This window comes from Pipistrellus hanaki, assembly GCF_964339955.1.
Source record: "Pipistrellus hanaki genome assembly, chromosome: 13".
Taxonomy (NCBI): Eukaryota; Metazoa; Chordata; class Mammalia; order Chiroptera; family Vespertilionidae; genus Pipistrellus; species Pipistrellus hanaki.
This window is the reverse complement of record NC_140515.1, coordinates 26,885,287-26,910,292: the sequence shown is the minus strand read 5'-3', so window position 1 is coordinate 26,910,292 and position 25,006 is coordinate 26,885,287. Positions and strand designations below refer to the sequence as shown.

Here is a 25,006-nt window from a genome sequence, read left to right as displayed (position 1 = left end):
TCTCCCAGTTTTCCTGGCAAAAATTCCAATAATTTCTTATACTGGAGAAATTTCTCAATTGAAGTCATCATATATAATGAAGGGGTAATAGGCAAATTGACCCTCACCCCCTCATTATCACAAGATGGCTGCCCCTCATCATCACAAGATGGATGCTCCTGCCAAAACCGGTTTGGCTCAGTGGATAGAGCATCGGTCTGTGGACTGAAGGGTCCCAGGTTTGATTCCGGTCAAGGGCATGTACCTTGGTTGAGAGGCAGCTAATCAATGTCTCTCTCTCATCGATTTTTCTAGCTCTCTGTCCCTTTATCTTCTTCTCTGTAAAAAATCAATAAAACATATTAAAAAAAAAACAAAAAACAAAAGATGGATGCTCCCACATCATCACAAGATGGCTACCCCCACATCATCATAAGATGGCCTGCAGGGTAGAGCAGTTGGGGGGTACCAGGCCTGCAGGGGAGGGCAGTTGGGGGTAATCGGGCTGGCAGGGGAGCAATTAAGGGGTGATCAGGCAGGCAGACAGGCAAGTGGTTAGGAGCCAGCAGTCCCAATTGTTAGGCCTAAACCGGCAGTCGGACATCCCCCGAGGGGTCCCAGATTGAAGAGGGTGCAGGCTGGGCTGAAGGACATGCCCTTGCTCTCCCCTCCTCCCCCCGCCCCATGCACAAATATCATGGATGGAGCCTCTAGTATATTGATAATATTCTCCATAAATTTGACAGCAAATAGACTTCTTTTCACAACCTCTGATGAAAACTTAGAGCATGTTGTTAAAACACAACTCTGGGAGAATGATTCTGCAAGGGAGCAAGCTAGGATGATTCCAAGCCCTCTCTGAATTCTCTCATTTGGTCCTCTCAACAACCCTATGTAAGAACAGGTAATACTCTTACCCTTATTTTACAGACGAGGAAACTAGGATACAGAAAGGGGAAGGGACAGATCAGATAACTGGTGGTGAGCCAGTTTTGTAAGCCAAGTCTTAGACTCTAGAGGCCCTATTCTAACTGTCCCTCTCTGGGCCTGCCAGCACTACCACATACAAAATTAAAGGTACAGTGGAACCCCATTTCTGAACAATTTGCTTCTCAGCCTGAAAACCTTTTCATGCTGATACCTGCATGATCAATCATGCATCTCTCATGTGACCAACAAATGAGAGAATGCACAAATATGAGTCAGCTTACTACTGTTAAAATCTCAGGATATTTTACTATGAACATTTTCATGTTTTTCTGCTTTTGTTACTGCTTATAATTATTGTTAAATTTTCATTTTTACTGTACATTTCCTTTCCTTTTTGTTAAATTTTCATTTATATTTCATGTCTTTTTGTTTTTTTAAAGTGTTTATAGGTTGAACAGCACAATATACATGTACTGTATATAAGAAAGTTAAAATAGAGAATCATTTGAGGGTCTAGAATGGATTAACCCAATTGACATTATTTCTAATGAGAAAAAAATGATTTGGTTTTCGAACAGCCTTCTGGAATGAGTTAAGTTTGAGAAACGAGGTTCCCCTGTACTATCGGTTGAGAATCAGAGAAAAATACAAGAGTCATTGCTCCAAAATATGCCTGTATTAGCCAAGAGAGATCAGGGAGATCTGGTAAATACTGGAAGGATCTCTGAGTCTCTCAAGATGGGTTGCTCCTCACAGGGTAAAAAGTAGGAGTGGACACCAGAAGGCAGAAGGAAAACTCCAAATTTGGAGCTTGACTACAACATGGGGGGCTTCAAGAATGAAAGAAAAAATAATATTACAAGCAGTTATCCTGGGACAGCTGATGTATATAAAAGGGGAAGAGAACTCCTTGACCCATTTCTTATTGAGCATCTACTATGCACCAGGAATGTCCTGAGAACACAAGTGACATCAAGTTAACTAGCCTACTAGGTAAAAGGCACTTTCTAAGTTGTCTAATTTTCAAAATAGTGCTACAAAGTAGATATGTTTACCAGTATGATTATGCCATGTTATAGGTGAAGAAACAGACTCAGAACAGTAAAACGATTTACCCAAGATTCCACAGCAGGTATGGGGTGGAAGTGAAGCTTGAACCCAGGTCTGTTTGATTTCAAATGTCTTTTAATGTGCCATCACTGTCTCAATAGAAGGAGAGAAAAGATGTGATGGTTATGACATTCAAACCCATTCAATTTCTTTGTTGTTGTTTTTATATAATTTAAATAATTGAACACCAAATTGGTACACACACACCAAAAATATTTCTTTAAACATCTTGAGGCAGATAGTTTTGTCCTAATCAGAATTATTTTCTTGAAATTGATTCCCAGAAGAGGAATTCCTGGCTCAAAAAGGCCTGGACATTATTTAAGTCTTTGATGCATATTGCCAAATTGCCTTTTTGTTCCTTTTTATTTAATGTAGTGAGGTGAAACTGTGTTAACACAATTAACACAATTTTACAACCCACTCTCTGTACACTGTATTGTGAGTTCACCCACTCAAGTCAAATCTCCATCCATCATCATTTATCCCCCCACACACACCCTCCTCCACCTTCTTCCTCCCCCTCTGCAATCACCACACTGTTATCTGTGTCCATAAGTTTTTTTCCGCAATTCCTCCACCTTTCCCACTCAGCTCTCTCCAACTCCCCCCCTATAATTTACTTTATAAAATATTTTAACAAGTCATTTTCCCACCAGAAATGTAGAAGTATCCATTGCTCACAATAAAACCAGGCTTTAGTGTTACCAGTTTTTTAAACTTCAAGTTTGAAAGGCTATGAGCTCTTTTAGTTTGTACTTTAATTATTTGTGAGGTAGAAATTGTTCCTTGTTTATTGTTTCATCTATTTATTGGGTTCTTGATCTGTTTGTAACTCATTTTATGTATTGTTTACATAACAGAAATATTAACCCATTGTCTATAAAATATTTCCCAGTCTGAAGTTTGTCTTTTACTGTTGGCTATAATTTTGGAGTAGGGTATGCGTTTTTTTGGTTTGTTTCCAGCAACAGAAATTAAAAGAACGTTTTATCTTAAAAAAAAAAAAGTTAAAAAAAAAAAATATATATATATATTTTGTATTGATTTCAGAGATGAAGGTGGAGAGAGAGAGAGAATATCATCAATGATGAGAGAGAATCATTAATCGGCTGCCTCCTACACACCCCACAATGGGAGGCCTATCACGCATCTCTCAGGTGACAAACAAATGAGAGAATGCACAAATATGAGTCAGCTTACTACTGTTAAAATCTCAGTGGATAGAGCGCCAGCCTGCGGACTGAAAGGTCCAGGGTTCGATTCTGGTCACGAGCATGTACCTTGGTTTCGGGCACATCCCCAGTAGGGAGTATACAGGAGGCAGCTGATGGATGTTTCTCTCCCATCAATGTTTCTGACTCTATCCCTCTCTCTTCCTCTCTGTAAAAAAAAATCAATAAAAATACATTTTTTTAAAATGGTCTTGTGTATGTTTTTAGTAGTTTATATAATTTTTTTGAATGATCATATATTACTTGTTTAGTAAAAAATATTTTTTTAAATATATTTTACTGATTTTTTACACTGAGCTAAACCGGTTTTGGCTAGTAAAAATATTTTTTAAAGGAAAAAAAGATTGCCCTGGCTGGGGTGGCTCAGTTGGTTGAAGCGTCGTACTGTACACCAAAAGGCAGCGGGTTCAATTCCCAGTCAGAGCACATACTCAGGTTGGGGGTTTGATCCCCAGTTAGAGTGTGTATGGGTGGTAGCCAATCAATGTTTTTCTCTCCATTGTTAGCTCTCTCTTTCCCCTTCCTCTCTCTCTCAAGTCAATTTTTAAATTTTTTTTTTTTAAAGACAGAATGTGTTTGCTAGAAAAAGGGAAGCATAAGTGCCCTCAAACATGCTTAAAAGTAGGCAAAATGTATAACAGAGCATAAAAATTATAAAGTCTTCAGAAGGATAGAGGCCATCTTATCACCTTGGGAATGTTAAAGAGAAAACAGGAATTTGTGGTGAGACAACCTTAGCTCGGTGTGTATTTGGAGTGGGCAAAGGGAGGGGAGATGAGGAGCTCATTCCTGGGCATGAAGTGTGTTTTTCCATGGACTTGACAGTTGGAAACACTGAGATCTGAGGGAGGGAAACTGCCCCTTAGCCTCTTGTCCCTGGACAAATCAGATCCCTTCTCTGAGCTTCAGTTTGCAGTTAAATATAGCTCTCATATTTTGAGTCCCTACAGGCACTTCACATCCAATATCTTAGAATTCTCAGGAAAATTGAATATTCCCATATTTCAGATGAAGAAACTGAGGCTCAGAGAGGTAAAGTGACACTCAGATAAGTCGATCTCTAAAGCCTTTTTAGAAATCTTAGCTATCTTCCTTCGTACATTGGGCTTAATAGATTGACCACCCTCTGACACAATCCCGAGAATAAAGAAGGAAAGTCCGCTGAAACTGAGTTGAGGTAAGCATTATCTTCTCCCATCTCCTGCTGGACAATGCAGGAACTCAGGACGGGGGAGAGGCACTGGCACGTGATTAAGGTGAGTGGGGATCCAAAGCAATGTGCCTTCCCTGGCTGGTCACAGTCCAGGTCTGCCCCCGCTTCCTGTGAGTTGCTCCCCCTTCCTCCCTCCGAACCAAATTTCTTCCCAGGGAAGGCCTTGCGCAAGAGGACCTCGGTCAGGTCCCTTGGCCGCCTGCCTGCCGCCCCAGGAGCGGTTCGTGCCTCCCTCCCCTCCAACCATCAGCCCCTGGCGCCTGCCCAGTCACGTGGCACTTTGGTTCTCTTTGGCTAGCCTCCTTCAGGATCCCAATTTAACTCCCTCTCCTCCCCCTTTCCTCCCTAGCCCCGTCCCTCTGGGCACCACACCCAGGTGCAGGGAATTGGGGCATCAGCTCTGCCTCAGAGGGACCTCGTGCTTTGTTTTTTCCACTTATAAATTGCGGTTCCATCCAACCACTGTCTCGATTCTCTTCATTGCCTAATCTTTCCCTATTGCCCCATTCCCGCCCCCTCAGTCTCCTGAGCCCCTGTGAAGGGCTAATTCCCTTCTGGGCACTAGTGGAGGAGCGGGTTGGTGGAGAGGGGAGGGAAAAGGAAGCCACAGAGTCCTAAGGGAGCTCCCAGACTGGTCTGAAACTCTATGAGGCGACAGGGTGAAAGTGGCCAGCCTCTGGCCTTAGACAGACCTGGGTTTAAATCCGGCTTCGCCTCTGCCCACCTGCTGATTTTTTAACCCTTCATTTCTTTGGGCCTCCGTTGACCCCTCTGAGAAATGGGGGTCCTACCGGAGATGAAGGGCGGGAAGAGTCCAGCAGAGGATCTGACTTGCATTAGAGATCCTCTCGGGTCCTCCCCACTCACCCCCCAATCCCACCTCCTCCCCACCCCGCGCCCCTTCCCCAGCCCCGGAGCTGAGTCTCGCTTCTTAGTCCCTGGTCCCTCCGCCGCAGGCTCCGCCTCCGCTGACATCAGAGCCGCAGGCGGGCGGAGGGAGCCAGCTGAGCCCAAGCTGAGTCCCAGCGAGAGAACGGACGGGCGGGCGGGCCAGGCGCTCAGCAACTGCGGACCTTGGCGGGAGCTCGGCGCCAGCCACCTTGGGCCTCGCAGCCAGCCCCGAGGCGGGGCATCTGCAGGTACTGGAGAGGGGGGAGAGGGGGGACGTCCCGCCTTCAACCCCGGGCGCCTAGGAGGGGCGGCCGGACCCTGCAGCCTCTGGACGCCCTCCCCCAAGGAGGAGAGGGGGTGTCGAGGCTGGCTGGATTCTGCGTGGGCAGGGCTGGGCGGGCCTTTTCCCCACTACCTCTGCCCTAGGATCCGCAGGTGCCAGGAGGGCCGGTGGGGAACTGAATGGATAATAGCGGAACGTGGGGAGAGTGTGTGTGTGTGTGTGTGTGTGTGTGTGTACAAGCAGCTGGGCCTGAATGTGGAAGGACTGGGCATTTGGAGGTAGAGATGTGTGGGGCTGTGTTCGGACGTGCTAATGTCTTAGCGTAGGCATGTGGATCAGATGCAGAGTTGCAGGTGTTGGTGTGTGTGTCCTTATGGGTGGGGATGTCTGGTAATCAGTGTCTCTGTTGCAGATATGTGTCCAGGTGTTGTGCATGCTGGTATCTCAAAAGGTAGTAAAAGTGGAGGGTGGGGCATATGATTGTGTGCTGAGGACCTTTGAAGTTATGTGAAAATTATTGGGGTTCGGTTTCTAGTTTTGGAGCTTCTAGAGTGTATTGGATCTGGAGAGTGAAGGGTATGAGTGAATCCGGGATGTCGGGTATACAGGTGACGGGTGAGTGTGTTGTTTTTTTTGGGTATCATCTGATCTAGGTACATACAAATGTGTGTCAAGGTGTGAGAGCGATCTGTGGGAGGGATGTTTAGGTGTGCGGATGCCTGGGGATCATGTGTTTGGATATATGTGCTGATGTCTGGGTGTGCATATATTATCAGGTGTCAGGGAGTGTGCTGGATCTGTGGGTAGGTGTTTGGGTTTAGAGGTGTGAGTGGGGATTGGTGTGGTGTGTCTGGGTACAGGGACATGTTTGAAATTGTGAGGGTTGTATGTGCTAGCCTCCAGGTGAGTTTTAAAACTGCCTCTAAAAAATTAAAATAAATAAAACTCTGCCTCTAGAGCTTACCATCAAGTCTCATTTCCTGAAGATGTGGCTGGCCAGCTCCCCTGGGAAGGAGGTGGGATCTCACACCGGAGACTGTAGTCAGGGCACCTTCCCCACAGTCTGCAGAGGAGAGAGAAGGAAAGGGCCTTCACTGAGGTTACAGCACGCCAGGCTCTGTTTCCGCCTCTTCCTTTGTGGGCCTGGGATGGGACTGAGGGGCTGTGTTTGCTGAATGAGCCCCGTCTGGCTGCCTATTGGAAGGACCAGCTGAGGTCAGGCCTTCCAACCCAGGAAGGACCCCTGTAAGGCCTTTGCCCTCAGCGGACTTAGTCAGGGCCCCAGCAGGGGTTCATTTGGGAAACTGGACCTCTGATCCACAGTCACCACCTGATAAATGGAGAAATAACTGCCATCCTCTCCTGCAGACAGAATCTCAGCAGAATAAGGCAGAGGCCGGAGCAGGGTCAGGTGAAGTCAGGAGGGGACAGGCTTGGTGGGGCCATTTCTTGAGCTGCTGAGACCCAGATAGGGAGTCAGGTGGGAAGGGGGAAATAGGAATCCTGGCCAGTTCCAGCTGTGGCTGCTGTTGCCATGGCAACTATGCAGAAGGAGCTATTTAAAACTGTGGCTGAGATATTGCTGAAAGCCCTGGCTGCCGGAAGCCTGATTTCCGAGAGGCTGAGTGGGGAGGAGGAGGAGGGAGAGGAGACACCCCAGCAATTCCGAGGGTGGGGCTGGGACATTGCTGGTTCTGGGGAAATGGGGTTCCTCCCAGCTTTTGTGCTTCTACAAGTTGTTCTGAGACCTTCTCTGGTGTCCTTTGGGAAGCCAGGGTCCCCTTGAGTGTTTGGATTTGGAGAGGGAGGAACTGGGAGGTAAGCTGAATAAATGAATGAATGAGTGAATGACTTTGTTGAATTAAGAATTTTGCTAGCAACATGAAGGATTTTCCTCTAGGCATAAGGGTTTCCTAAATAAATAAATGACTAGTGAATGAATGATTGTTTATTGAATGATTGTGTCATATAAATGAATCAAAGAATGACTAGATGCAGCCTGAATGACAGAATGGGGCTCCCAGTACGTTCCGACATAGAAGTCTGGGCCTTACGGAGTCTTTTCCCTTCATTCCCTTTTCTAGGAGCCCTGGCTGTGGCCGGGGGGCAGTGGGCCATGCCGGGGGCCGTGGAAGGCCCAAACTGGAAGCAGGCGGAGGACATTAGGGACATTTACGACTTCCGTGATGTTCTGGGAACGTGAGTTTCAAGGCAGGAGAGAATGGGGGCTGTCCCTGAGCTGAGGGGTGGGGTTGGGAAGGTCTTCACTTTTGGCCTGGTTGGCTGGGAAGGCCAGTCCAGGGTGGAGCTTCCTCTGGTCAGTTGATCACTACTTCCTGTTTCCTACAGCCCAGCCCTATGGCAGCTTTGCCATGGCTGATACTTTGCTTTTTATTTCTGGCTGGCAGTGAATAGAACAGGGGCTGCTCTTGCCATAGCTTTGGGTTCCCATGGGGAGAAGGAAGTTGGGGAGAATGAAGGAGCCAGTTTATTCAACTTGCTGCCAAGGGCTGGGAGTTCTGGCCTACATCTGGCATCTACAGCTGGGCATGGCTCTGCTGTTCATGCTGGGAGTCCAGAAATAACTCAAACCTGGTCTATGCCCTCAAGTTGATCTCAAACATGTGAGGGAGACAGACACATGGAAAATGCCAACAGGATGCATGCTGGGCTCCAATTAAAGAAGAGAATGAGGACTCTGGAGAGCGAAGAGAGAGCAGTGGCTTCTGCCTGGGGAAATATTTTCTGGAGAAGGGGGCATTAGAGCTGGGTATTAAAAGATGGGTAGGGGTGTATTTGTCCGAGAAAGAGAAGCACATTCCCAGCAGAAGGAATAGCATAAGCAAAGGCTCAGAGGCATGTTTTGTGTGGAAAGGAGTAGAGTCAAGTGGAGCTTATCATCAGAGACTGGGAAGAATGGAAAAGGCTGGAGGAGAGAAGGGAACAGGTCATGCATGGCCTTGAAAGCCAAACTATGGAGGCTGCACTTTATCCCACAGGCCATAGGAAGACATTTAAGACTTTTTGGCAGGTTTGCAATTCAAGATGGTCACTCTGACCACAATATGGAGAGTTTGTTGGAGAGGAACATGGCTGGAAACCAGCAATGAGACTACCACAATCACTAGATTTCACCATGAGAGATGCTTTTCTTTGACTTATGACCTACTATAAAAAATGTTGTAGAAAAAAATTGCCAAAACCGGTTTGGCTCAGTAGATAGAGCGTTGGCCTGCGGACTGAAAGGTCCCAGGTTCGATTCCAGTCAAGGGCATGTACATTGGTTGCAGGCACATCCTGGTGAGGAGTGTGCAGAAGGCAGATGCTCGATGTTTCTCTCTCATTGATGTTTCTGACTCTCCATCCTTCTCTCTCCCTCTCTGTAAAAGATCAATAAAATATATATATTTTTAAAAATTTTGTAGAAAAAATACTCTAGTAAACCCTCCTTAATCAGTGAACTCCAGTGCAACTGAGTTTATTCCTTTCTATGAGCCTGTTGTAAAGCATTGCTTTTCAAACTTCAGTGAACATACAAATCACTCAAGCATCTTATTTAAAATGCAGATTCTGAGTTAGTAGGTCTGGGGTGGGACCAGAGATTCTGCATTTATAAACAGTTTCCAGGTAATGCTGATGGTATTTTAAGGTTCCAAAGGGTATTAAATTAGCCATGACTCAAATTGGCTTCAGCAGAAAAAGGAATCAATCATGCACATAATAAAGAAGCCCAGGCATGGCTGGATCCAGGGGCTCACATTATGTTATCAGGAAATTGTCTTGGACTATTTCTCAGTTCTGATTTCCTTTGTACTGGCTTCATTCTCAAGCAGGTTCTCCCAAGTGGTGAGAAGATGACTACCATTATTCCTAGGCTTATTTTCTACCAGTTTAGCAGGACAGAGCACCACATTCTCAAAGTGCCAATAACCTGGCTTGCATCACATGACCACAATTACTGTGGCCAGGGCACAGACTACTCCGATTGGCTCTAGACTCTAGAGTCTAGAGGATAGATGAGTTATGGGGGAGTCTCATCCCAGCTCCTTGGTTCAGAAGTGGTCACATAACCCATAGAAAATGGAGGAAAGGTTGGAGGGAAACTGGGGTTCCAGGTCCCTGGCTCATGAATACTTTTCCCTGCAGTGGGGCCTTCTCAGAGGTAATCCTGGCAGAAGACAAAAGAACTCAGAAGCTGGTGGCCATCAAATGCATCGCCAAGAAGGCTCTGGAAGGCAAGGAGGGCAGCATGGAAAATGAGATTGCTGTGTTGCACAAGTGCGTGAGCTATAGCCTGACCCTGCCCAGCTTGACCCTTTCCATCTTTATCTGACCTCTATTTTGGGCACTTAACCTCTCTGAACCTCAAATTACTCACTTATAAAATGGGGTAATGATTTCCACTTGTCAAGGTTGTAGAGAGCATTAGTGGCCCTTTATTTCAAGTGCCTGGTACAATAGCTAACATGACAGATAAGATTGAGATGTCCTTGCTTATTTATAGAGGTTTAATCTGTTCAATCAGGTCTAAAGGTCAACTCTTGAACAGGGCTTGAACCCACGTATCTCAACTGGTGTTATCGCTAGACTTACCTCAAGTTCTCCAACATAAAAAGCCACTCAACAAGTTCCAAAAGGCCTGTGTGCTGAACTTCTGACTAAATCAACAACAGCTGGTCTATGAATTGCTCATGCTGATATGAAACTTGCTGCCTCACTAAAAAATTTAAAAGAATCTTCACTTTCAGTTCCTTCCCTGAGCTTTCCAACTATCCTGTGCAGGGACAAAATGATCATTTCTACTGTTGGTAATAGGGGTGAAGGAACAGGCCCAGAGAAGGCAAAGGACTTGTTCGTCCAAAGTCATACAGCAAGTCTGTAGCAGAGCCATCTTCCATCAAGCTCAATCACCATCACTGGTATATTTTTAAAGCATTTACTATGTGCCAGGCACTATGCCAAGCACCTTATTAATATTACCTGCATTATCTCATGTGATCCTCACCCTAAGTCTTTGAAGGAAGTACTATCATTGGCTTCATATTATAGACTAAGAGGCCCAGTGCGGCAATCGGGGCTGATTGGGGCCTTCTCAACTGAGTCCCGATTGGGGCCGGCTAGCCGGCTGGCCAGGTGGAGGGATTGAGGGAGGGTGTCCACTCGGGGGGAGGGACCATGGGAGGTTGGCCAGCTGGCCAAGGGGTGGGGTGGGGGGCACGGGAGGTTGGCTGTGGGAACACACTGACCACCAGGAGGCAGCTCCTGTGTTGAACATCTGCCCACTGGTGGTCAGTACATCGTAACAATCAGTTGTTCGGTTGTAATGGTTGCTTAGGCTTTTATATCTGTAACTAGAGGCCCAGAGCATGAAATTTGTGCATGGATGGGGTTCCTAGGATCAGGGGCTGGACCATTCAGGCCCAGAGGCCCCAGTGGGGTTGGGAAAGGAGGCGATGGTCGCCAGACCAGGTGCAGAAGGAACGGATGCCAGATGCCGACGCCACCCATTGGCACCCCACCACTGTGTGGTTCCCAGCCTACCCACCTCCTCCTTCTCTCACCACCACACTGCCACCAGGCTCTGCCAGATGGGGAGAGGGACAGGGGGAGGGACCAAGGGAGGTTGGCCATTGGAGGTTGGCCATCTGCCATCACCCACCCCTGGTTTCCTGTCCCAGCCCGGAGCCTGCTGGCCAGGGGGAGGAACTGCGGGATGTTGGCCAGCTGAGGGGGAGGGACTATGGGAGGTTAACCAGCCAAGGGAGGTTGGTTATGGGAGTGCACTGACCACCAGGGGGCAGACACTCAATGCAGGAGCTGTCCTGTGGTGGTCATTGTGCGTCATAGTGACTCGTTGTTCCAGCCGTTCAGTTATAATGGTCACTTAGGCTTTTATATATATAGATAATAAAAGTGTAATATGCAAATCGACTGAACAGTGGAACAACCACCCAAATGACTTGGGTGACCTTCCAGACGAAGCCAGGGCTGCAAGGGCCAAGGCAGCCGGGACTTGTGAAGGCCTACTCTTGCACGAATTTCATGCATCGGGCCTCTGGTATATAGATAAGAAACTGAAGCTCAGAGAGGTTACACTCAATTCTGTGAATGTTCCTAGGCACCTAAGCTGCACCAGGTGCAGGAGGTACAGTAGTGAGCAAGATAAAGCCCCTGGTGTCATGCAGACTGACAGACTTAGCAACACAGAAAAATTTTAAAAATCATGTGTTGACCAGCACTGTCAGGTGAAAAGACTTGTCCCCAAATAGCACATAGTAGAAGCAGGTTTGAACCCAAGTGTGTCCAATGCCAGAGTCTAGTGTTTATCTCTATGCCCTCCTGCCTTCTAATACATTATAACCCTTTGTGGTAAATCAGCTTTTCCTTTTGGGATCCAGATCCTTGGTTTATCCTATCCAGATTTCAGGCGGTGGTCCTTCAAGGTGAAGATGGGAAGGTGGCTGAGCTGTCCTCAGCTCTGAACCACCTCATTTCTCCATTCAGGATCAAGCACCCCAACATTGTTGCCCTGGATGACATCTATGAGAGTGGGGGCCACCTCTATCTCATCATGCAGCTGTGAGTGGCCTCGACTCTAACCCTTCATCCCACCTCTCTCTGCTGCCCCCTTCCTAGCCTCCCTGCCTCTCCTGCTCTCTTGGTCAGACTGCCCTGTTCCCTGCTTCAGGGTGTCAGGAGGGGAGCTGTTTGACCGCATTGTGGAAAAAGGCTTTTACACGGAGCGGGACGCCAGCCGTCTTATATTCCAAGTGCTGGATGCTGTCAAGTATCTGCATGACCTGGGCATTGTACACAGGGACCTCAAGGTGAGATGTGAGGGTATGATGAGCTAGGGCACCCAGGGGTGAGGGCTCTGCACACTCACTGTGAGACCTTGGGTAACTCTCACCCCTTTGCTGAACTTTGGCTTCCCATCTGCAAAATGGACCTGTAAGCCCTAAGCTGCCTCCTTCCATTCCAGTTCGGACACTCAAATGGACACAAAGGTGAACTCTACTGTCATTTTGTCCAAATAATGGCTTGTGTCTTTTTCTGATAACAAAATTCCCATTTGCTCTTTGTAGAAAACTTGGATGGGAGAGCAAAACATAATGAAAAAAATCTAGAAATTCCTGAAATCCAAATTCTCAGAGATTATGATGAGATTCACATTGGGTAGTACATCTCATTCCAGCCTAAAGGCCAGATCTAGTTTGAATCCTGACCCTGTTACTCCCTAACTGTAGGTTCTCAGGAAAGTCACTTTTCCTCTCAAGGCATCAGTTTCCTCATCTGTAAGGTGGGATTATTCAGACTGGCCTGGTAGCAATGTGGTAAGGATGCAATGAAATCAAGCATTAGCACAAGATCTGGCACACAAGTAGGTGCTCAAATATTATTTCTTTAGGGTTTCACAGTAAATACCTGAGCTTTACAGGAAAATTCACTCTCACATTTTCACGGTCCTGTCCTTTCTAGAACATTTAACCTCCTTGAGAACCTCCTTGAGTTTCTTGCCCCTCCAACTAAGAGCAGCTGTGAAGCCATAAGGACTTTTGGGGGCCCATTGTTTCGGAGGGGGTGCTTGGCCATCTCTGATGCCCCTTCCCCTCCCTCCTGCCCTCTAAGCCAGAGAATCTGCTGTACTACAACCTGGATGAAGACTCCAAGATCATGATCTCCGACTTTGGCCTCTCCAAGATGGAGGACCCTGGCAGTGTACTCTCCACGGCCTGCGGGACTCCGGGATACGTGGGTGCGGAGGGCCCTGGGCTGGGACCATGGGCAGGGGAGGAACCAGGAGCTGCAGGGCAGAGATTTGTCACCACCATGTCCTCTTCCTTCCATAGCCCCTGAGGTCCTGGCCCAGAAACCCTACAGCAAGGCAGTGGATTGCTGGTCCATTGGAGTCATTGCCTATATCCTGTGAGTGGGGTCTTGGCCATTGGGGTGCATGGCTCCAGAGTTCTCTTCTCCCCTACTTTGCTCTCTTCCTCCCCTCTGCAATTTCTTCCTTCATGCCTTCCACATTTTTGTCTACCAATTAATGACTAATATTACTTCATTCAATAGATACTATGTTTCAGACATTGCACCAAGCACTGGGTGTTTAGCAGAGAACAAAACAGACAAAGTGCCTGCCCTCAGGGAACAGACACTCTAGTAGGGGAGACAAGTAAATAAACAAGTAAATAACAAGTAGATAAATCCATAAAATGTCAGGTGGTAAAAAGTACTATGAAGAAAAATGAAGCAGGGTAGGGAGTGGGGGATGGATGCCATTTTAGATGAAAAAGTCAGGGAATGCCTCTCTGAGGTGACATTTGAGTGGCATCCTGAATGAAGCGAGCCAGACATGAATAGCAAGTGTAAAGGCCCTGAGCAAGGGAAGATGGTGGCATGTTAAGGAATAGAAAGTGGAACTGGACAGAAATGAACAAGGCAGAGAGGGGTAGAATCCCTCAGCCCCCTTTGTAAAAGGGGGGACTCCTTCCGGTGGGTCTTGCCTAACCCCTGGGACTGCCCCGAAGCTCCACCCCGGAGCCAGTGGGTACACTGAAAATGGAAAATGAGGATGAGTTTCTCCCTGCCCAGGCTCTGCGGTTACCCCCCCTTCTATGACGAGAATGATGCCAAACTCTTTGAACAGATTTTGAAGGCCGAGTACGAGTTTGACTCTCCTTACTGGGACGACATCTCTGACTCTGGTATTTGGGGCTTTGCCTTCTTCCTCTGGGCCCTGCCTCTGGTGCCTTCCTCATCTGCTTTGGGGTCTTCTCACTGCCTTCCCTAAGTCAGTTGGGCCCCAGACTAAGAGCTGTCTTTGAGACACCAACCCCAGGCTCTTCCCTCTGCCTGGCTGTGATCTTAGAAACCTGTAGGCATTCATCCATTCAGTCTTCAAACATAGTATTTCTGCAAATACCTCCCACTGACATCCTAATGCCTAAAACACCACATAAATGTTTCCATCTGTCCTTTTGTGCCTCCTAGTAGGAGGCAAACCTGTGAAACCATTATCAATCATTTACACATCAGTGTGAATACACTGAGTAGAATCTTCTAGGAACAAGTTTTTCTTAAGAGAAAAAGGAGAGAGCTGGAATGCTGGGGTGTGTGGGGGAGGGCTTAGAGAAAGAGAACAGGTGGGGTGTGACGGTGCATGAACAAATCTAGCCGCTCATCTTGCTTAGATACCAGGCCAGACCTGAGGGGTGGATTCTGTTCTGGGGGTGTCCATAGGCACTACCATGTTCTTTCTGTCTTTACTTTTGTCTTGGTTCAGCCAAAGATTTCATCAGGCACTTGATGGAGAAGGATCCGGAGAAGAGGTTCACCTGTGAGCAGGCCTTGCAGCACCCATGGTGAGAGCTTCCATGAGCTGTGAACTGGGGAAGGGCCTGGGCCCCCAGGCCTGCCTCTGCCTTCACAGATAACCCTCCGCATACCCTTACTCTAGGATTGCAGGAGATACGGCTCTAGATAAGAATATTCACCAGTCAGTGAGTGAGCAGATCAAGAAGAACTTTGCCAAGAGCAAGTGGAAGGTGAGCCCACATTCCTAGTCTCCCAGCCTCCCCAGGATTCCTCCCCTCCCCCAACCATGCCTCAGCTAGCACAACACCTAGCACCAAGTTGGGTACACAGTAACTGCTCAAGGATGCTCACCAAAGAACCTTTCATTCATTCAATGTTCCTTGACACCTGCTTTATTCCAGTGAAGGTCCCTGACCTCCAAGTCTGGAGGGAGAACAGTATATATAATTCTTAAGGAGACATCTAATCCAACCTACAGGGTCCTGAAAGGGGCATAAAGTTGGTGATGGCCATACAGACCTACAGTGGAGTAGGAATTAGCCAGGCATAGTAGAATAATGTCCAAGGCCATAGTAGAATAATGTACAAAGGGCCAAGGACTAGAGAAAGTATGGACATTCAAGGAAGTGCCAGTGCTAAGGATGGCTGTATTAGAAGGGCTTTGGGGGCAGTGAGGGCTTCTGGGATGTAGGGCCCAGGCTGGAGATGCAGATAGAAGCCAGGCTGCTTAGGGTCTCGAGTGGCACAGTGGAACACTGACTTGATCCTAACGATGCTAAGGAGCCCTAGAAGGATTTTCAGCAGGAATTTGCCCTTTAGAAAGGGCTTTCAGGATGCAGAGAGAGGCATAGAGTGAAGGCTTGGAGAACCCTTAGGAGGATGTGGCAGAGAGACAGGCCAGAGACAGTGAGGACTGACCAGAGCAGAGGCAACAGGAACAGAGAACAGTAGTTGATGCAGGAGTCAATTAGGAGGTGGAATTGACAAGAAGTGATGGTAGAATGGATACTGACGTGAGAGATGCCAAGGGCTGGCTTGATACTTGTTTTGGGGGATTACTTGGGTTTTGGACATGGTGAATTTGAGGGTTTTATGGAGACATCTTGGGGATATCCTATCTAATAAAGAGGGAATATGCTAATTGGCCATCATGTCCTCACAAAGATGGTGGTACTCAAGACAATAAGGAGGGAATATACTAATTGATTGTCATGCCCTCAAAGATGGCAGCACCCATAGCCACAAGATGGCGGTGCCCAGTTCCCTCAGCCCCTTAGGACTGGCTCAAGGCACAGGCAAGCCTCAGATGGCAGCTGCCCAGCCGCCCAGGGCTGCCTGAGTCTTGCACTGCCAGCAGTGGCAGCAGTAGAGGTGTGATGGGGACATCTCCTTTCCCTGATTGCCAGGTTGTCTCCCACCCCTGAGGGCTCCCAGACTGTGAGAGGGGGCAGGCCGGGCTGAGAGACCCCCCCCTCCAGTGCATGAATTTTCATCCACTGGGCCTCTAGTGTTAAATAATGATATATACACACCTGGGCAAGTTACTTAACCTCTCTGTGCCTCAGTTTCCTCCTTTGACAATGGTGACACTAATAGTGCTCACCTCAAAGATTTCCATAAAGATTAAATGAATACTATGTAAAGTGTTTAGAATGATGCCTAAAATATGCTATATTGTGTTTGCTATTATGTAAATATGAGTTATATAAAAGTTACATATCTGTTTACATACTTTTTATATATGTGTGTATTGATAGATGGGAGTGTAAATATGTAATATGGGTGAATATAATTTAATAAAGCCTTGCAGATATTTCAGGTGGTTTTAGGGAATAACATCTGAAAATAACAGAACCACTGCAAGAATCCCACCGCCAGACCCTGCCCCATGATCTCCCATTCTCTGAAAAGTCCCTTCTCCCCCCATCTCCCCACAGCAAGCCTTCAATGCCACGGCTGTGGTGCGGCACATGAGGAAGCTACAGCTGGGCACCAGCCAGGAGGGGCAGGGACCCACGGCGAGCCATGGGGAGCTGCTGACACCAGCAGCTGCAGGTGAGGACCAGGACTCTGTGAAAGGGTGTGGGTGGTCCACGAAGAGGCACCCAGACTGGAGTGGAGCGTCTGCTTCTACAGCCAAGTCTGTTCTCTCCCCATGTAGGGCCAGTGGCTGGCTGCTGCTGTCGAGACTGCTGTGTGGAGTCGGGTCCGGAAATGACCCCCGGGCTGTCCCCCCAGCTCTAGGTCCCTGGATCCAGGGTCAGGATCCCCTGTGTATGAGAGATTGGGGGCAGACTGCTCCCCTTCTCTCCTTGAACTGAGGTTACCCAGTTCCACCCAACCCCAACCCACCCCTTTTCCTACCACTCCCCCACTGCATTTTCCACACAAATGTTTCTATTTTATTGTTCCTTCTTGTAATAAAGGGAAGAGGATAAAACCAAAGGTAGCTTTGTCTCCCTAGATAACCCCCCACCCCCACTCCACACTGTTATGCAAACTGCTTGGCTTGAGGTTGTCTGGACCCTGAGGTAGTTGCATGGAGCCCCCTTCCCAACATGAGTCTGGATGGAGGAGAGTGTAGGGAATGGAGGGAAAAGATATTGGGAGAATCCCTTTGTCCTGTGCCCCCCACCTACACTTCGAGCCCTGTGGATCTCTTTCTGCGCTTTGCTGGTGGTTTTTGGTGGGGTTGGCGGAGGTCAGCACTGAACAGCACCTGGGGGCAGGGGAAGAGTCTATGTGAGGACAGGGTACACTGGGTTCAGGGTACACTGGCTGGTGGGGCTGGTGGTAGTGTGGGAGAAATGGCATTACTGGGGAGCAGGTCCAGAGCAAGACAAGTCCACTAGAGACAGGGCTGGGGATGAAGGGTAGAGAATCCTTTAGGGTCTCCTAGGGCGGAAGCAGTAGAAGAGTCCCTGGGTCAGGGCTTGGGGAGAAGTCCTATGGGGTCAGGGCTGGAGGAGAGGAAGCCTAGGTATACTCACTGCTTGGGCCCAGCCAGCATAAGGTCCCCACAAGCTCCGGAAAAAGTTTCCTAAATCAGAGATAGTGAGGCAAAACAAACTGGCCCCACATCCCCATCCACAGTGGTGGGGTATTAGGGAGAGAGGTGAGAAGTGTCTACCACCTCAGCCAACTGCCAGCCCTGGCATCTCCCTCTCCCTTACCTAGTTCCTTGTTGGCCTGGGGGCTTGGACCCTTGCTCTGGGTTGTTGTGGGATGCCAACTGTAGTCACGTTGGGCGATCTGCCACACATGGACATCCACGGGCACGGCCTCGGGCTTGTCTAGGGCCATCAAGCAGATGCAGTCGGCCACCTGTGACGGACATAAAGAAATGGCAGGATCCAGGCAGCATCCTGCTTCTAGCCCAAAAGCCAACTATACTTCCTCTGCCACTCTGAGATTCTTCTTCTTCTATATTCCCAATCAATATATACCAACTAATAATTTTAAATACAGATGAGATGAGAGTGCTACTGCATGAATATCTACAGAGGCCAAGTTCTCATATCCTGGAAAGACGCTGGTACTATATTCACTTTGCAGATAAGAAAAATGAGGTTTTAAAAGGTTAAGTGAGTTGGTCCAAGTTACATGGCTAGGAAGAATCAGAACAAGGACTTAATGTTAAAGTTCAGAGCCCATAAAAAAAAAGTTCTTTAAATAAAACTGCAGAGAAGTATACGGAAGAACTCAATAAATGTCAGATTTGCAATCCTCTTGTTGAAATTAAAGAAAAAGTTTTATAAGTACATATAATTCACAAGAAGAATAAAAGTAGGAATACCGCTGAAACCGGTTTGGCTCAATGGATAGAGCGTCGGCCTGTGGACTGAAAGGTCCCAGGTTCGATTCCGGTCAAGGGCATGTGCATTGGTTGTGGGTACATCCCCAGTGGGGGGTGTGCAAGAGGCAGCTGGTCGATGAATCTCTCTCATTGATGTTTCTAACCCTCTATCCCTCTCTCTTCCTCTCTGTAAAAAATCAATAAAATATATTAAAAAAAAAAAAAAAAAGTAGAAATACCTTCCTATGTATCTTCCCAAAGGTAACCACTATTAAGTTTCCTGTGATTCCTTCATGAAATTTATATATATATAAATATATATATATAAATTTCATGTATACGTGTATATGTGCACCTGAACAAATGGCCTTTCTACAAATGCACTCAAAGGGCAATGTCCTTTATACCCTTTTTGCATTTTCTCTAATAAAGTATCCGCTTGTATTGCTTTTCCTTCCTGCTTTGCACCCAGGTCTCAGGCCTGTCTTGTCTCCTACTCTGTTACTCTCTACATGGTGGTCTGAGGGTAGCTCCTACCCGCCTTGAGGCCTCACCTTGGTGCCCACGCCAGGCAGGGTGCAGAGGGCCTTGTGGGCCTCCTCATAAGGGGCCTTGCGCAGCTGCTGCAGCCAGGGCACCCCCCCCTGCTCTTCGAGGATGGCTCGGGCACTGGCATTCACATAGCGGGCACGGTACCCAAGGCCCAGCTTCCTGAGCTTAGTCTCCACCTCTGGCCCTGTAGGGAGATGGGGAAAGGAGCAGGGTCAGGCATCCTCTAATCCTTTTATATACTCAGGCTAGGGTGAGCCCTCCACCCCAAAGGAATACTTTCATAAGCACCCCTCTCCCACCTCACCACCCTCTGGGAGACCCTGGGATACTTGCATGTGCAAAGAACAGGTTTAAGGTCTGGGTTTTACCCCTCTACCAATGTTCTCTGAACACCTATTTTGTGTTGAGCACTAGAGCAGGGACTCAGAAGGGCTTGCTGTCCTGGAGGAACTTCCTAATTGAGTTTCTTAACTTTTCCAAAGGGCTGTTCACACCCATGATCTAAAATAATAGTCATAATAATGGCAAGAGCTTCTATGATCAAGTCGTGGTTATCAAATACATTATCACACTCATTTTTCTCAAGGATCCTGATAATAGTACTGTATTTTTTCAAAAAATTTTTCAAATATTTTATTGATTTTTTTAGAGAGGAAGGGAGAGGATAGAGTTAGAAACATCAATGAGAGAGAATTATCGATCAGCTGCCTCCCGCACACCCCTTACTGGGAATATGCCCACAACCAAGGTACATCCCCTTGACTGGAATCAAACCTGGGACCTTTCAGCCCGCAGGCTGATGTTCTATCCACTGAGCCAAACCGGTTTCGGCTAAAATATATTTTTATTGATTTCAGAGAGGAAGGGAGAGAGAGAGAGATAGAAACATCAATGATAAGAGAGAATCATTGATTAGCTGCCTCCTGCATGACCCCTACTGGGGATAGAGCCCACAACCTGCGCATGTGCTCTGACCAGGAATCAAACCCTGACTTCCTGATTGGTCAACACCCAACCACTGAGCAACACTGGCTGGACTGTTTTTCCTATTTCACAGTTGTTTTCCCTATTTCAAAATGATGACTTAGAAAAGATTAAGTAACTTGTTGAAGAAGGGACACGGTGGAGATGGGATCTGCACCTGGGTCTGAAACACCAACTCCTGTGCTCTAAACCCACTTCATGATTTATCCCCTCTCACCCTTCTAGATAGGAATTGTTATACCAAGTTAAGGGAAGTCTGAAAGGGTGAATGAGTTTCTTGTTTCAAGACTGGGTTTCTAAGCACCAAAAACATTCTTTTTTTTTTTCTCCAGGCGGGCTGTCTCCTTACTATACATTCCCCAAGCACTTTCCCTAACTTGGTCCTCACTTCTGCCAACTGAGATACTTATTTCTGTAAAACTTGTCTCACAGGGCTGCTGTAAAGAATGTGTGTTCTTGGATACAAAATTGTTGGGTTCACCATAGAGATAGCAACTTGCATTTTCTGCATATTCCCCATATGCCAAGCAATGTACAAGATATCTAAAAAAGCAGTATGTGTATGCTTTAACTCAACTCTTGTGACAACTCTGAATGTTATTACATTCCACAGATGAAGAAACAAAGGAGAAAAGGAGAAGCTAACTTTGTGCCAGAGCTGGGATTCAGTCTAAGGCACTCTCTTTCCAGAACACGTGTGTAGAGGTTTCTCTCTATGGAGCACGCCTGTGCTTTTCCTCACCCACTTCTGCCAAGGTGCATTTTCCTTGCCCCTCTCTTTCTCCTAAGCTCCAAGGGTCCTTCTTTTGCCTTTGTAACTTGTTTCCTGATGCCATTTCTTTTACAGCTCACTTCTACCTCTGTGACTTTCTAAATAAACTTTCTCTTAAAAACACACACACAATAGCTTTGACCCGTTTGGCTCAGTGGATAGAGCGGTGGACTGCGGACTCAAGGGTTCCGGGTTCGATTCCAGTCAAGGGCATGTACCTTGGTTGCGGGCACATCCCTAGTGGGGGGGTTTGCAAGAGGCAACTGATTGATGTTTCTCATTGATGTTTCTAACTCTCCCTCTCCCTTCCTCTCTGTAACAAATTAATTAAAAAATATATTAACACACACACACACACACACACACACACACACACACACACGCACACACACAACAACAACAACAAGCATATGCATTTAACCCCAAACTATTACACACCGCATATGGATGTTTTTCTGATGAGGCATTGACATCATGGGGCAAAATACAAGAGTAGTGAGGTGCTGACATTTTAGGGACTGACAGGGAGGGTGAGGTATGTCTGGGGCTGATCGGACCAGACAGGATGATTCTGGATGAGGGCAGTCTTTGGGAAGGCAGGAAGCTTTGAGATGGGAGATGGGGACCAGGGGAGAACCAAACAGACTCTGAAAGCTGTTAGTGAGCCTTGGGCCAGGCACCCACCTACTCACCAGCCAGGGCCTGCAGGCTGGGGAAGCCATGGTAGGTGACATCATCAAGCTGGATGAGCCGAGGTCCGAAGGCTTGGCAGAGCCGCTCCACCATGCCAGTGATGCGAGCAATGTTGTTGTTGGAGGAACAGATGAAGGAGAAAAGGCACTCGATGGGATCCTGTTGTAGAAGTCGAACACCTGAAGATCATAAAGGCAACGGGTAAGAGAAGCACCTGTTGTCAGGAGTGGCCGCCTCTCACCCTCAGATCCTAGGCATGTAGGCTCCCAGGGGAATGAGGGACAGAGTTTGTTAGAGAAAGCAACATCATTCCTCATAGCATCTTGCGAGGTCTGGGTCATCATCCCATTCCACAGATAAGCCACAACGTAAGCACTATGAGGATGGGGATTGGTGTCCATTTTGTTCAGTGCTATATCCCCAGTCGCATAGCAGATGCTCTGTGATATTTACAGAATGAATGATGTTACCTACCCTAAGTCACACATCCAGAATTTGGTGCTCAATATCCTTGTTACTCCATGATGGTGATCAGTAGGACAATCATAATAGTAATAAGTACTATGGGTCAGGCACTATTCTAAACACTTTACATGTATTAGCTCATTTAATCCTATGAGGGAAATATAATCCCCCACTTTATAGATGGTGAAACTGAGTAACCTAACCAAACTACAAGAACCCCAACCCAATCCCTGTCCCAATCCCTATACTTACCTTGGAATTCCTGAGCTACTTTTTGGAAGTGGGGGTCCTTGGAACTCCAGTGGCGGTACAGTTGAGCCAGGCTGACATCCAGCTGGAAGTACTGGCGCAGGGCCTTTAGCTCTTCTGGTGTGGGCTTGCCAGTCTGGCCCTTTTCCCCTCGGTACACAGTGCAGTAGAGCTGCTCCTCGGTCTGGGTCAGTGTCCATACCTGGTCTGCCAGCACGCCACTCCAGTGCGCAGGGTTTTGCTCCTTCCACCTGAGACCCCAGGCACAGGGCTCAGGTTCCCTTTTTGCAACCTTGGGTGCCCTCCCATCCTACAACCTTTCCACATATAAAACTGGTTTATCAATTGTAAAGTAAAAGTGCTTTATTTGACATCAATTATCTCATTTGATCCTCACAACACTGCACAGGCTTATTATGTCTTTATAAAAAAGGTAACATTTTCCCACCCTTACAACCATCACGGGCCATTAAAAAAAAAAAAAAAAAAAAAAAAAGTAACAGGGTCTCCACCCCTGTGCCTCAATTTCCTCTTTCGTATATTGAGATTTCTTCTGTCACACCCAACTTTGCACTTCAGGCTAAGCAAGGTCACTCACCGGAAGGATTGTCCAGAAGCTAGAACCAAGTCCAGGCGCAACTCAGAGCGTGGACAGGGGATGGAGGCCCACAGGGCCGGGACGGAGGATAGAGTGCGATGCCCCATGCTAACCAGGCACAAGGGAGCAGGCTAATATTTCTGTGTCAGGCTCCACCCCATAATGGCCACGCCCAGTCGGAACCAGATCTAGTCGCTACCAACAGACCATGCCCACCAAGAGACCGCGAACCTGGCCTCGCTCACCGAAGGCCTCTTCCAACTCCACGAAACCCTCGCCTCTCAATGTTTGTATTAAGTTCCGCTCAGTCTCCTTCTTCCACTCCGCGCAGGCCTCGCCCCTTACTACCCGCCAAAGTCCCGCCCTCTCCGCTCTGTCCCGCCTTCTCCCCTGCACCTCCCGCCCACCAGCCCCAGGGCGCTCACCACGGTGCCTCGAGCTGCCGTAGTTTGGGACTCGCGCGCACGCGCACTCTTCCTGCCTTGCCTGAGAAACCTTACCGGAAGTAGGGCTTTCAGAAGCCTTACCGGAAGTAGGGCTCAGGTCCGAGTTTATTGGATCTGGAGGTGGCCAATCCGCGGGGACGTACGAGGCACCAATGAGAACGGGCGTGGCGGCGCTGGGCGGGCCTTCCCGCGGCGTCTCAGCGGTTGGCGCGCGCTGGGCTCGCCGCTGGGTCTTTCCGGGCCTTTCTTCTGCCTCAGGCCGGCCGGCGTGTCCCCACCGGGCGGCCCTCAGGCCCGCGGTCCTCACTGGCTGATGTCCCCAGACTCGCCGGCCCTCACAGCCAAAGCCTATCCCCCGCCATCTTCAGAGAGCCTTTCTCCACCGCGCCTCTCTAGTCTCGCTTTCCTAGGTTCTCTTACTATGAACCCCTGTTCACTGAGAATCGGACCCGGACCCGAACACAGCACCTGTCTCCTGAGGAAATGTCTCCGCGCCCGCCGGTCTTGGGCCTCCTGACCGACTTCACTCCGAGGCCTGCCCCCTCAGATCGTTCCGCCTCCTGTCCCTGCCTCCGCTCCTCTCCTGTCCGGACTTCCCCTCCGAACTCCCCCCACCTCGACTGCGGCTCGTGTAGGGGCTTCTCTGGGGCTGGGAAAGGCATCTAAGTCCAAGCACAACTGTGTGGCCGAGAGGCAACCTGCCTGCCTAGCCAGGTTGCGGGGCCTGTCTTCCAGAGCCCAGGAAAGGTGTAATTTCTTCCCTTCTAGAGAAAGTCACAAAAAGCTAGACCTGTGCTTTTATCCGGCGACTTTCTTTTTTTTTTATCTCCTAGCATAATGATTTTTGGTGGCTGATGATTAGACTGCAGATTCCCGAAGGGCAAGGTTTACAGCTGATTTACCTTTGTGCCCCACCCACATTACCTAGCAGGGAGTACCAGGAACTTGGTGTCATCAGACATGATGTCTCACTCAGTAGCTCCAAAAACCCTCCACAACTGCTTCCTGTGATTGTCTGGTCCATTGGCACACCAGCCCACAGGTGCCTAGCACTTGGAAGGCATTCCTTCAAAAGATATTTGCATCAGAAAAGGAGCCAGGGTTGGGAATGGAGAAAGTCACAACTCTAGTGACTCTGAAACACTTGGACAATCCTGTTGAAGAACTGTAAACATCCGAAGTTCATGAAAGCTTGCACAGTTGACTCTTTCTCTAGCAGTTCAGCATACTGGTTAAATTGCAGACAGACCTGAGTTCAGATCCTAGTGGGACAGCCATCATTCCCACTGGCTGTTCACCTCATCACCTGCACAGGCCTCAGGCCATTAGGCAGTTATGGATTCTCCTGACATGAGCAGGCAGAGGGGATGGGATGGTATTTTATGCAGAATCCTAACCCTGGCCCACCACCCTGCACTATAATGCCATGAGGTCTCTGGAGCTTTCTGGCAACTTCCTACTGAGAACTTAGGCAAGTTACTTAATTTTTCAA

General features: G+C 48.0%; 2 protein-coding genes across 7 annotated transcripts; one reads left to right on the top strand and one right to left on the bottom strand.

Annotated features, from left to right (window-relative positions):
* Nucleotides 1-1,351: 1,351 nt before the first annotated feature.
* On the bottom strand, nt 1,352-24,096 carry OGG1 (8-oxoguanine DNA glycosylase). Of its 6 annotated transcripts, none has more exons than XM_084902001.1 (8): nt 23,569-24,096; nt 23,069-23,176; nt 22,474-22,721; nt 21,756-21,935; nt 19,310-19,491; nt 18,133-18,283; nt 17,950-17,999; nt 17,542-17,678 (listed from the first exon to the last, which is right to left on the bottom strand). In XM_084902001.1, exons 2-8 carry the CDS (start codon nt 23,173-23,175, stop codon nt 17,595-17,597), a joined length of 1,002 nt encoding a protein of 333 aa, XP_084758127.1. In that variant the 5' UTR covers nt 23,176; nt 23,569-24,096; the 3' UTR covers nt 17,542-17,594. The 6 variants fall into 6 exon arrangements, with proteins under 6 accessions (XP_084758128.1, XP_084758127.1, XP_084758125.1 ...); XM_084901999.1 differs by having other exon boundaries at nt 23,596-24,096; XM_084902000.1 differs by lacking the exon at nt 23,569-24,096 and adding an exon at nt 23,494-23,550.
* On the top strand, nt 3,824-17,404 carry CAMK1 (calcium/calmodulin dependent protein kinase I). Its single transcript, XM_084901983.1, has 12 exons — nt 3,824-5,606; nt 7,726-7,840; nt 9,788-9,919; nt 12,146-12,220; nt 12,330-12,468; nt 13,271-13,397; nt 13,492-13,567; nt 14,237-14,349; nt 14,928-15,006; nt 15,102-15,189; nt 16,897-17,014; nt 17,121-17,404. The coding sequence occupies exons 1-12, from the start codon at nt 5,246-5,248 to the stop codon at nt 17,201-17,203; spliced, it is 1,506 nt and encodes a 501-aa protein (XP_084758109.1). The 5' UTR covers nt 3,824-5,245; the 3' UTR covers nt 17,204-17,404.
* Nucleotides 24,097-25,006: the final 910 nt, after the last annotated feature.